A 14,114-nucleotide genomic window follows, 5' to 3' on the forward strand; every position below is an offset into this window, starting at 1 on the left:
CTCCCCCCCACTCTATATATATATATATATATATATATATGTCTGTACTTTACTTTCACTTTGACACTAATAATATTCTAAACACAAATGACACTATTAATATTCTAAAAACTCAACCTGTGTTCTGTATGCTTTTTATGAGATCTATCTGAATTTAGAGCTGAGAGCCTGATTTTATATGAACCAGTAGGATTCATAATAATGAGAATTATTATAACGAACATTAGACGCTGTAAATACGTGCTGGAGCGACCATGAGCTCATTTGATTTTGACACCTTTCAGACGTAGAATTCTTGGCACAAGTCATCAAACTCAATGGGTTCACCAGTGACAGGAATGAATGCCATGTAATGGCGCTTTCACTTTTCTTGCTCTGCTCGGGTCTCTTGCGTCTGTGGGCTGCTCTCAACTGACATCCTATCTGACCCCCACCGGCCTGCTGTCATGTGGCTCACATTCCTGTCCAGCTCCCACACATTAATCAGACACCACCCTCACCACACACATGCACTTTCTTCAGAGGACTGCAGATGAAGTCTAAGACCAAACCCAGGTCTCATCATGACTGTAGAAGCTGCTTCATAGATTCCCATGTGATTTTATCGATCCCTCTGGGGTTTGTGGATTAAATTAGGGTGGCAAGCTACCAATAAAGCCATCTTCAGTGCATTACAGTGTTGTTAGAGCAAAAACCTGAAGATAAAACTGTATAGTTAGTGTTCTAAGCTACACTACGCGATAAAGACCTTTGATTCCTGGAAGCTGTGTGTCAGACAGCCAATAAGATTGAGCCTGGTCGTTTGAGAGAGTTCATGTCATTTATGTGCAATACACATCAGACGGTCAGTGGACGGTCAACATGGTTGTTGTCTGTGTCTGAGACTAGGAGTTAATGAACTGATAACATTAACTACAAGTTGAAAAAGTGTCTTTCATCACCAGACTGTGATGGTGCAGTGGATATTACGGTATAAGGTTCACATGCTATGAATCATCTTTGGCACTAACTGTCTTGTTCTCCTCTTTCTTTACAGGAAGAACTTTTCCGAAGAAAGGACAGACATGCGTTGTGCATTACATAGGTAAACAATCTGCTGTAACTGTTCTCATATGTTGTTCGTCGGATGTTTCGCTCAGGCGACTGGTGCGACCTGCAGACTACCAGCTCAGACAGACAGGAAACAGGATGTCGATAACAACATTCTGTCTCCCCTTGTTCAAAGGGGTCATATGATGTTGCTGGGGGCGTGTTAGAACGAGCCGTTTTAGGTAGGCGTGGCTACATAATAAGCCCTTATAATTATTATTGCTTGAACTTTGGACCTTTACTATTGTGCTTGACATACAGGACGTTGCCAACTGGACCAGAAAATTAATGCCTTCCGCTCATTATGTTCATATTGTTACCTTTAAAATACAATAGTTTAAAAGTCTGAGAGCACTAGTGAAAATGAAGAAACCTTCAAGAAACCTACCTGCAAAGCTACAGTACTGTTAAAAGTTCAAAAATAATCATTAAAAATAATGTCATAAACAGATTTTCTATTATATATATTATATAACTTCTATTAACTAAATTAAATCAACATTTGGTGTGACCGTCCTTTGCATTTTAAAGCAGCTTTTGCTGTAGGTGCACTTGCTCATAGTTTTTCAGGTAGCTTTGCAGGTAGGTTTCTTGAAACATCTTGGAGACGTTGCCACAGTTCTTCTGGATTTAGTCCGTCTCAGTTTGTTCTGTTTCTTCAGACTGGATGATGATGAGATCAGATCTCTGTGTGGAGCACTGGCTGTTGTCAGACTCCTTGTGCAAACAAATATCTCACTGGATTATTACAATTAATGGAAAAATGAATGTTTGGAAATGTAAACTGATATTTCCTACTGACACACTACAGCAAACTGACTTAAAACCATTTTTTACCTGGTAAAAATACTAGTGTTCTAATAATTTTAGCCACCGCTGTAATTCAAAAGAACAGCATTTATTTGAATTAGAAATAACATTATAAATGCCTTTACGGTCATTTTTGATCAAACTAATTTCAGAATTACCGTCTTATACCCCAAACTTTTTAAGAGTAGTGTGTGTTTTGTATCTATAGGACAAAATTTATATTTCTTACTCAATTAATATAATAATATTAATTGAATAATATTCAAATAATATTCTGACTCAATTATTTTATATTGTTTTTATTATTATATTACGTTTTGTGTCATCTTTAAACAGAAATATTTTCAATACTGTCAAAAAAGCCAAAAACATCAAAGGTTTTTCCTGTCTAGTCAGAATTATCAGAGGTATCTGTATCTGTATCTGGACTAAAGTAAACAGCTTGAGGCAGAACTATGCTAGAATCCGGCAGCACTGACTGTGAGACTCACTGCAGATGTCAATACTGCCCTTCTGCAGTACTTAATATAGCACTGCAGGGCCTTCGCCTAGAGCCCTCGAGCCCTGGAGTGAACCAGATACTGCACTACCACCAGAGACAGTAAAGTCATCACTATTCGGCGACACGCGCTTTTTGGCTGAAATGGACAAAAATCAATAGAGCAAATGTTTGGAGCGTGGAACAGGAAGGCAATTTGTGCAAAGACTATGCTCATTTATCTATGATTACAGTCTGAAGATTTTGAATGCAAAATCTGTCTGGAGTGACCAGAAAAAAAAAAAAAAAAGAGAAAGTGGTGTCAGAAAAAATGTTTTGTTGGTGTCAGATGCCATTTATGTATTTTTGTTTAGCTCATATGTGAGAATTAAATCAAAGAAATGCAAATGGCCAGCTAAAAAGAAAAAAAAAAAACATGACTGTCACATGTATCCTATGCGACACAATAAAGTGACAGACCATAAATGCTTCTTTTTATGAAAACCAGAAAAAAATGCATTTTCTCCTTCTGCAGTATCAGTTTTTTTTTTAATGGTTGGTGGTGTTACAAATTTCATTTATGCTACTGATTAAAAGTTTAGGGTCTGTAAGATTTGTAATTTCGTTAAAGAAGTCTCACTGTATGCTCACCACAGCTGAATTTATTTGAGCAAAAATAGAGTAAAAACTGATGTGAAAAAAAAAGTGAAATATATTTACAATTTAAAATAACTGTTTTCTATTTGAATATATTTCAAAATGCAATTTACTCCTGTGATGCAAAGCTGAAATTTCAATAAATTGAACTTTATTTGTCTTTACTGTCAATTTTGATCAATTTAATGCATCCTGGCAAAATAAAAGTATCAATTAATGAATTGATCCCAACTTTTGAACAGTAGTATAAGTAATTGTGTAATTTGGTTTTACTCACATTGGCACTGGGTGAATGCTATTTCTAGACTCTGGTTGCATCTAATTTTTGATGGAAAAATGATACTTTACCTTGACTGAATTATGATTGGAGAGGCTCTGAATGATAATTGCTGCTCTGCTAGTCATGGAACCTTTCATTCCACTTCGTAATATAATAATGTAACATAATGTTCAGGTTGTATATTATCAGCAGTCATGGTTGCATGACAAGCGAAACAGGATGGATTTTATCACAGGTTCATGTCTGAATTAGCAGAGAGACCCCCACCCTTCGCAAACCTACCTTTCTCTGACCCAGCTGGGCAGAAATCAATTAGCCCAGTCCCGCTGTATCCCCTGGGGTTTATTATTAGAGCACAGGAAGCCATCAGACCTCTTGTGACTGGCGGCTCTATTAATAACAATGGCAACACCATGTATAAATATGCTCTGAAGAGACACCCATGTGATTGGTGGTGGCTCCAAGATTAGGCCACTGTAATGGCAATGAAGAGAAACCCACTATAGGTGTCCAGTTTCCTGAACCCTGACCAGGCATTCAGAGGCATTAAAGTAGTGACGTCATGTGCAGTTATGGGGTATGCTGCCTTCTCTTGATTCTAGAAGATACTACGCTATGTGAGAGCCACAGTTCATTGCTCAATGTTTTACTTTAACCTTTTTTTTCCTAATGGAATAATTGACCCAAAATTGTCTCTCAGTCAACCACAGCAAACTGGCTCTCATCCATATATATATTTGAATACATTTTAAAATGTAATTTATTCCTGTGAGACAAAGCTGAATTATCAGCTCCTTCACTATAGCTAATTTTTTTACTCCAGTAAAAACTTAAATGTTTATCTCAATGTCACATGATTCTTCAGAAATCATTATGATATGCTGATGTTGTGCCAAAAAAACATTTATTATTATTATCAATGTTGGAAATGTTTTGTTGTCCAAGCTGCTTGTTTATACAATACACATTTTTTTTTGTAAAAATTTTTCAATTGCAGCAAATTGCTTCTCATTCATAGCGCAGGGTCTTGTAGGTAATAATATTAGTTTAAAAAAACAAGCATTGAAACCCCACCGGAAATAGTATACTGTACCACCTGGACACATTTGGTATTCTCTTTTCAGCTTAACTATGATTCATGATGCTCTAATCATATTCTGGCATACTATATAGTATGGATAGTCTGGAAATTGGGATGTAGCCAGGGTTTCAGGTTCTGGGAATGAGTTGTGCATGTCACCACACAGCAGGCTGTAATGTGAGATTAAATTTAGCATGGAAATGATTGAACAGCCGTACACACTACCTTTCAAATGTTTGGGGTTACTGAGATTTAAAAAAAATAAATTAATAGTTTTATTCAGCAAAGATGCATTAAATGAATCAAAAGTGACAGTAAAGATTTTACATTATTACAAAAATATCTGTTTCAGATAACATGCTGTTCTTTGAAACATTGCATTCATTAAAGAATCCTGAAAAAAGTAATAGTTTCCACAAAAATATGAATATGTATTAATTCAAGTTTATTTGTATAGCGCTTTTCACGATACAAATCATTGCAAAGCAACTTTACAGCAAATTAAGTTTCTACAATATTTAGTGGTAGCTTATCAGTGGTGACTGTCAGTTAATGTACATATGGCAGAAATGTACGAAAAATCAATTAAAGACATAATCAAACAGACGATGAACACTATTAACAACAATTTTTATATGATTCAATCAAACTTATAGCAAAGTTTGGTAGTTCTGAATGTTGTTTCATGGTTGGCATCATCTGAGGTCCTCTGAGGGGTTGGCATCATCTCTTCTCAGGTGTTCTGCATCCAGACTGAAGCTTGTGTAAATCCTAGTTGACATCCCGTGGCAAAAACAGAGAAACAAATAGAGACATAATTAGCGTAGAAGCCTGCCTTTGAATACCTGTATAGTTTTGTAATCAATCTATTAATATGTCATGATCTATAGTGTCGAACGCAGCACTAAGGTCATGTAAAACTAGCAATGAGATGCAGCCTTGGTCTGACGCAAGAAGCAAGTCATTTGTAATTTTAACAAGTGCAGTTTCTGTGCTATGTTGGGGCTTGAAACCTGACTGAAATTCTTCATAGAGATAATTTTTTTGCACAATTGAGCAGACACAACTTTTTCTAAAATTTTGGATTGTTTTGGTTATTTTCTATGAGTTTGTGGATATTAATTAACAAAGCAGCAAAACTGACAATAAGAAATGTGTCTTGAGCAACAAATCGGCATCAGAAAGATTTCTGATGGATCATGTGACACTGAAGACTGGAGTAATGATGCTGAAAATTCAGCTTTGCATCACAGGAATAAATTAAATTTTTATTATATACATAGCATTTTTAATTACAACAGATAAGGATAAAAAAGAAGAATTAGTATTTATTAACACCATGATTGTATTGAAGTGCAAAGTAGTTTGTCTTAACCAGCTAAAAGCACAAAGTTTTTAACTCTCTCTTTGCACTTGACATTTCCGCCAGAATACTCTTGTTTGGTGATACATGAACCATGCGTGTGCCGTGCCATGCGGTTTTCTGCTGACATGTTTTCGAGTTGAAATGTGCCAACAAATCTATAAGAGGCAGTCGCATTCAGGTAGCATGCGCGTCTGATTACATTTGACGCTGACTGAGAGAAACCGGCTGCCAGCTCTTGTAGACGGATACTGTAAGCCGTGGTAAAAATAGATGCCTGCTGGACTGGTTCACACTCTTTCCCATCGACCTCTCACGCACAGACTCAGGAACTGAGAACAACTTCATGTTTTTTCCAGTGAAGCTGGTCAGTAGATCAGGCTCATGCCCACTACATCCATTAGCCAAAGAAAAGCTCCCACCCAACATAACCGCTTATTGTTATCATGGTCACAGAGGAGCTGATAGTAGAAGCTGTGACATATTCTGTGACTTGTAATGAGCCGGGTTTTGGCTCACTGCAGGTCTAATGACCCCCATGCAGCACCCTAAAACATCCAGAACACCTTAGCAGCACCCTAAAAACATCCAGAACACCCCAAAATACCAATAACATCCAGAACACCTTAACAACCACAGGCAACACCCAAAAAACATCCAGAACAACCTAGCAGCACCCTAACATACTAAGAACATCTAGAACAACCACACAGAACACCCTAGTAACACCCTAAAACATCCAGAACACTCTAGCAACACCCTAACAACCATCCAGAGGATATTAGCAACCACCTAGCAACACCCTAACAACCCTAAAAACATAAAGAGCATTCTAACAGCACCCTTACACACTAAGAACATCCTAACAGCCACAGAGAACACCCTAAAACTTCCATAACACTCTAGCAACACCCTAACAACCATCCAGAAGACATTAGCAATCACCTAGCAACACCAGAACACCCTAGAAACAACCTAAAACATCAACACCCTAACAACTATGGAGAACACCCTAGTAATGCCCTAAAAATAACCCTACAACACCAATAACATCCACAACACCCTAACAACCACAGGCAACACCCTTAAAACATCCAGAACACCCTAGCAGTACCATAAAACATACAGAACACCCTAGCAGTACATACTAAGAACATCTAGAACAACTACAGAGAACACCCTAACAACCCTAAAAACATCAAGAACATTCTAACAGCACCCTTACACACTAAGAACATCCAGAACACCCCAACACCCACAGAGAACACCCTGGCAACACCATAAAACACCCAGAACACCCTAACAACCATCCAGAAGACATTAGCAATCACCTAGCAACACCAGAACAACCACCCAGAACACCCTAGAAACAACCTAAAACATCAACACCCTAACAACTATGGAGAACACCCTAGCAATGCCCTAAAAATCACCCTACAACACCAATAACATCCACAACACCCTAACAACCACAGGCAACACCCTTAAAACATCCAGAACACCCTAGCAGTACCATAAAACATACAGAACACCCTAGCAGTACATACTAAGAACATCTAGAACAACTACAGAGAACACCCTAACAACCCTAAAAACATCAAGAACATTCTAACAGCACCCTTACACACTTAACATCCAGAACACCCTAACAACCATAGAGAACACCCTAGCAACGCCTTAAAAACATCCAGAACACACTAGCAGCACCCTAACACATTAAGGACATCCAGAACACCCTAGCAACACCCTAACTACTACCCAGAACAATCTAGCAGTAACCTAACAACCACCTAGAACAACATAGCAACACCTTAAAGTATTCAGATCAGCCTAACAATCACCAGAAGACACTAGAAGCACCCTGAAAACATTCAGAATACTCCAACAACCATCCAGAAGACCCTAGCAACACCATAAAAACAGGGAGCAGGCAGTACAAGCTGCAAGATATTCTGTGACTTGTAATGAACAGATATTCTATAAGTAAATTTTTGACTTGCTCACCGGAGGTGCAACAACATATTTTCTGTAAAGCTACTGACCTTAGCAACTTCATAGCAACCTGTAAAGTTTTGCATGGGCAAGCACTACTTATGTTTAGAAAATGTAAAGATCTAATTTATAAATAGACTGATAAAAGTTCCAAAGGTTTGTAGCAACACTGGATATATTTAGTCAGTTTAGTTCATTCATAAATAAGCTTTAGTTCGTCCTTGTAGTAGAACAAGCTGCTATTATAATATACTGTCTGGTTTTGGAATGAAGCCCACTCTGCAGATATCTTGGCGCAGGGCCCTTCCTGGAAGTCTCAGCTCCATTTATGTCCAGGGGGGAGTGAAAGCTAATACTGTACTGTACGAGAACCATCTCTCAGCATGAGGGATCTTTCATATCTCCCTCGGCATGGACGAAACTGTAAGGAATAAATGCTTCTAATGGTGTGTCAGACTCTCATTTAAACAAAGCACAGACACATTTGTCCTCACTAAAGCATAGTTAGATGGTTATTTATACGCTTAGTGTTGAAAGTGAAATGTAGACTTGTGATATTGAATTCTGTGTAACAAAATATCTCATCTTACAATATAAATTGTAGGCACAGGGAAGCTTGTACTTTTTAGGGAAAGGAATTTAGATTTATATTTAATTGTTGTTATATTTTTGTTAAAATTAATTATGTCCATTTAACATGGTAATTTGGTGATTAATTAAATATAAAAAGTGGTTAAAAATAAAACACAGTAAATGATAATATATTACTAATTGAGCGGATTAGTTTTAACCATCAAATAAAATTAATCCTATTAATATTTTAGTTGAGAGTTAAATTACATTTTATTTAAATTTTGATTAACAATCAAATATGAGACATTTACATTTTAAATTAATTTTTAAGCACATTGACAAATCTGAACAGCATTTGTTGCTAAATCTTACAAACATTTAACATGCTTTATTTTACATTTGGCACCCTATATGACGTATTCTTATATATACATACTCATACTGTAATCATGGCAGACCAGAGTGTTACTGGTTGTGTCTTCTTCTCTCTTTCTCTTTTCCTTCATGTGATATAGACGGAGGCAAAGGGTGACCTACTTAAACCGGCCGAATAATCCGGCGAATTAGGCCAATGTTTCATATTTCATTCTTTTTGTTCATTTGGATCACAAGAGCTCAGATTCCACAGGAGATTTAGATAAGCACAGAAATGCTCCCTCCGGTGGGTCCGCTGTGTGTTAGTGGACCACGCCTGTCTGATTGGAGGCACCCCGCAGACTCCCTGAAGCAGTTAAACAAAGAATCTTCTAGTGCTGTCTGCTGTTTTAGTCAGGACATCCAGTAGACCTGCTGTTAAAATTCACAGAAATACATTTAGCATTGATCTCTATAATACTACATATGTTTTTTTTTCTTCTGTGCCACAAAGTTAAAAAATAAATATTCTAGCAACTTTAAAAAAAAGTTAAACCATATCTGGAGACCAGAGTATCACATACTTGGGGGCCACCCAGAACACCCTAGCAACACCCTAAAACATCTGGAACACCAAAGCAACACCCTAACAACCACCTAGAACCTAGCAGCACCCTAAAAAATCCAGAATACCCTAAAAACTACCAAGAACACCTTAAAACATCCTAGAAACCACACAGAACACTATAGAAACACCCTAACAACCACCTATAGCAACACTCCTAAAACATCTAGAACACTCTAGTAACACCCTAACAACCACCCAGAAGACCCTAAAACTATCCAGAACATTCCCAACAACCACAACACCCCTAAAACCTATCTAGAACACTTTAGCAACACCCTAACAACCACCAGAACACTCTAGCAACTGCCTAGCAACACCCTAAAAACCGCTCAGATGACCTTAGCAGCACCCAACCTATGAACATCCTGAACACCCTAGTAACACCATAACAACCACCCAGAAGGCCCTAAAAACTATCCAGAAGACTCCAACAACTCCAACAACTACACTAGCAACACCCAAACTGTGCAGAACACCTCAGCAAAACCACCCATATGACCCTAAAAAATATCCAGAATATCAAAAAAACAAAAGAAAAAAAAACATCTAGAACACTGTAGCAACCACCTAATAACTTCTGAAAAAAACAGTCCAGAACACCCTAGCAACACCTTAGCAACCACCCAGAAGACCCTAAACCTATCCAGAACACTCCAACAACCACAACACCCCTAAAACCTATCTAGAACACTTTAGCAACACCCTAACAACCACCAGAACACTCTAGCAACCGCCTAGCAACACCCTAAAAACCGCCCAGATGACCTTAGGCTGGCTATATACATCCTGAACACCCTAGTAACACCATAACAACCACCCAGAAGGCCGTAAAAACTATCCAGAAGACTCCAACAACTACCTAGAACACACTAGCAACACCCAAACTATGCAGAACAACTCAGCAACACCACCCAGAAGACCCTAACAGCCACCCATTTACAACACCCTAGTAACCACCTAGCAACATCCTAAAAATTGTCCAGAACTCTCTAGAAACACCTTAACAACCATCTAGAACACTGTAGCATCATGGCCTGTGCAAAAGCTGCTTGAGAAAATGTAAAAATCTAGTTGTATTATATATTTTACTTACAAAGTGACATATGTAATAATGAAGTGGATCATCTATGTGTCTTTCTCATGACTGAGTACGATGTGCTGGCATCATTGGGTCTGTTTGTATGATGGTGATATGCCGGATGGGTGATGTGGACTGTCTATTTCACCAGCTGCTGTTTTAGAGTAGTGTTGTTCTGTCTGTTTTGTTCACCATGTTGCAGTGTGTGAATCTGCTGTTAAGTGGATGCTTGATGTGGTGCTGATGGTATCTGTTCAGCTCTAGGTCCAGGGCTGCAATTACTGTCTCCTGTAAGCCTGGAAACTGCAATTGTGCAGTTTCTTCGTCAGCTGCTTGTCTGTTTAGATGTGTGTAGATGTGTTAATGGCTTGTGCTTGTGCTGTTCCATTTTCTCCTTAATTTTAGGGTTAGATTTTTGCATTTTGAACAGTTCTGCTTAGTTTCCTGTTTACTTCAGAAAATATAAAAAATATAAGATGTACTTACAAATTGTAGTCCGTTACTGATTCCAAATTACATAACAAAAATTGTAGTTAGTAATGCAATCCATTACATTACACATTTTAGGTAATATAATCAGACTATTTTTTGATTACTTTTAGATGACTTTTGATCTAATTTATCACATTGATTTAAATAGGATAATCTTGTAACATATTGATATAAAAATACAAAGAGAAAGAAATATATTCCATTCGTTTTTATTAACAACACAAAGTGCATAAGTAATAATGAAATCATAAAAATGTAAAGCTAAAATAAATCATTTTAAAATAACAATCAAACTAAAACACTTAAAAAGATTAAATATTTTATTTATTATGGTTTATTTTGTCAGATGCTGTGTGGCTTCTCAATTTTCTGTGTAATTATAGCCACCCTCATGTGAATGTCCACAAAACTGGAAGGACAATTCAAAAAATGAGAATCCATAAATTATTAATAATTTGTTGCTATTGTGTGAATAATATGTAATCAATAAAAAGTAACTGTAGTCTGATTACGAATATTTTAAAGTATAATATAATCTAATTACAAATACTCCAGTACAAGTACTCCAGATTACAAGTAATCAGTTACAACCCAGCACTGTTTGTTGTAATGATAGTCATGCTAATTATGTATTTAACTGGTTTTCTATTTAATTGCAGGGATGCTGCAGAATGGAAAGAAGTTTGACTCGTCACGAGACAGAAACAAGCCATTCAAATTCAAGATCGGCCGACAGGAAGTCATCAAGGGCTGGGAGGAAGGAGTTGCACAGGTATTTGAGCCTGATGCTGTGCTGCATGTATTCTTAAACATTTCTGTCAGTTTCCACTTGCTCTATAGTATTTCCATCTACTTTCAGATGAGTTTGGGTCAGCGGGCGAAGATCACCTGCACCCCAGATATGGCTTATGGGGCCACGGGACACCCTGGTGTCATTCCTCCCAACGCCACACTTATATTTGACGTGGAGCTGCTGAAACTGGAGTGAACCACTAGCTTTTGCAGGGCTGAAGTCCTCAAATGGAGAAGGAGAAACACGAGTCCCCGCCCCACCAACAAAACCTTCTTCATATTCTAGACACTCTCCACATCAACTTGTGTGTTTTTTGCCAATAAATGCAATGTGAATCTTTCTACACATGACCTTAGCACTATTTTGGCATCATGTTTCATGCAAAGTGTTTTTTTTTTTCATACTACACTTTCCTGAAACTATGTGAATACAATAGGATCATTCAATCAGTATTTTAATTTGTACCAGACTAAATCCACTGTCTTGGTGAATTTGGTAGGGTTAGTATTTCACAGGAGGGTGTAATGGGTTATAATTCTGAATTCTGAGGGGCATTAACAACCACTGTCTGCATTGCCACTTTTGATAAAAGTATATCCTTCTGAATGCATATGACAAAATGATAATGTTACTGTATTTACTATTATATTTTATATATAAATCTGTCCCTTATAAACATTTGCTGTAAGTCTCATTCAAATCTATACAAATGAGACATGGAACAAACTGAATATGTACCTTGGAGTGCTTTGGCTTCAATTGACATTTTATCAGCTTGCTCTTAATAAAGATATTTGAACTCTTTGAAATCTTTGTGCTGTTGCAACTGGAACTGATACATTTATTATTGATTATTTTATCTGATCTCCTACAACTGTGTAAGATAAGAGAGAGCAGGCAGTAAGAATATTCAGTGTGTCGTAACTTGGAGGTGAGACATTAACCAAAATTAATATGCATTTGTATAAAGGCATTATTAAGGCCGAGACACTGCAGGTTTTAAAAATCATTTCTCATTACAGTTTTGTTTTTGTATGAAGATAGATAGATAGATAGATAGATAGATAGATAGATAGATAGATAGATAAATAGATAGATAGCCTCACAAACAAAAACAGTGGGATATGTCGCCACCTGCTGAAATTATTATGACAGCGATTTTGAAACCTTCAAAATAATCGGTGTCGTATCGCTATACTATACTATACTATACTATATCATACTAACTATACTATATCACTGTAACTATAACTTATTTACAGTTAATATCCGAACATTTCAAAAACATTAAAAGGAACCTTTGATTCAAAGCCTCTTCACCCTCCGTGCTGAAATATACTACACATCCGGGTCAGAGCTGCGGGTCGCTTGATGCTGATTGGCTGTTTTTGGTTTGTTGTTAACTGTGATTGGCTGGAACGCACCACGTCTGTCAGTGAGCGTGTGTCGTCGGTGTCTGGTAAATAGAAAGATCGCAAGGTCAGAAATGGATATTGTTTTGTTTTTAAACGTTTTGTTTTAAGACATTATGATGTCACCGCTTGTATGTAGGTGTTATTTTGACGTACATTGTCCTAGATTATCAATCGTTGTTAGTATGCGAAAGCTTTAAGCTGTATAATCTAAATAGGCCTGTAAGTTTGCAAACTTTAATGGACAAACAGTGAAAGCAGTTCATCGTTAGAGATGCATACGGTTTTTAAATGTGACATGCTTTGATTAATGATAATAAATGTCATGTAATATAATAAAATAGGAGCTGTTTGATGACATGTTTGCTATCCTGTCAAGTCACGTCTTAAAGGGATAGTTCACCCAAAAATGAAAATGTGATGTTTATCTGCTTACCCCCAGGGCATCCAAGATGTAGGTGACTTTGTTTCTTCAGTAGAACACACATGATGATTTTTAACTCCAGCCGTTGCAATCTATCAGTCATATAATGCATGGCAATGGTAACAAAATCTATGAGAGTAAAAAAAACATGCACAGACAAATCCAAATTGAACCCTGCGGCTCGTGACGACACATTGATGTCCTAAGACACGAAACGATCGGTTTGTGCCAGAAACCGAACAGTATTTATATCATTTTTTACCTCTAATACACCACTATGTCCAACTGCTTTGAGCGCGCGCAGGCATCCGGTGCGTGAGGTGTGTACGCGCTCTGGCGTAGTTTATGCAAGCGCCGGAAGTGATCTCTCGTGCGTATACGTCACTCATTGTTTACACAGTGCACAAACATTGTAGGTACGACGGCTAATCAAAATGGTACTTACTTGCGCTTATCCGGATTGTTCAAACCGACTTAAAACTAAAAGATTACGTTCTCCCGCGAGAACTCATTCTTGAGTGGTGACTTTCCACGTATTCCCAACTTCTGAGCCTGCTCGCCTGAAGTTATGGTTGATTGCTCTTCGGCTGGATATCAACACACCCATTAA

General features: G+C 37.5%; 2 protein-coding genes across 2 annotated transcripts in view; both read left to right on the forward strand.

Annotated features, from left to right (window-relative positions):
• The window catches only part of LOC107667621 (peptidyl-prolyl cis-trans isomerase FKBP1B), a 13,775-nt gene extending 1,320 nt beyond the window's left edge, over window positions 1-12,455 (forward strand). Inside the window, exons 2-4 of the mRNA XM_016459337.1 lie at window positions 1,037-1,084; window positions 11,535-11,647; window positions 11,735-12,455. Of these exons, the coding sequence (XP_016314823.1) occupies window positions 1,037-1,084; window positions 11,535-11,647; window positions 11,735-11,863 (290 nt within the window). The 3' untranslated portion in view covers window positions 11,864-12,455. The remainder of the gene's footprint in view (window positions 1-1,036; window positions 1,085-11,534; window positions 11,648-11,734) is intronic.
• A 686-nt stretch (window positions 12,456-13,141) lies between these two features.
• The window catches only part of LOC107667609 (methylmalonyl-CoA mutase, mitochondrial-like), a 37,851-nt gene continuing 36,878 nt past the window's right edge, over window positions 13,142-14,114 (forward strand). The window contains exon 1 of the mRNA XM_016459318.1: window positions 13,142-13,215. The gene's annotated coding sequence lies outside the window, so the exon portion shown is untranslated. The remainder of the gene's footprint in view (window positions 13,216-14,114) is intronic.

Source organism: Sinocyclocheilus anshuiensis, unplaced genomic scaffold (assembly GCF_001515605.1).
Source record: "Sinocyclocheilus anshuiensis isolate Anshui unplaced genomic scaffold, SAMN03320099.WGS_v1.1 scaffold1189, whole genome shotgun sequence".
Taxonomy (NCBI): domain Eukaryota; kingdom Metazoa; phylum Chordata; class Actinopteri; order Cypriniformes; family Cyprinidae; genus Sinocyclocheilus; species Sinocyclocheilus anshuiensis.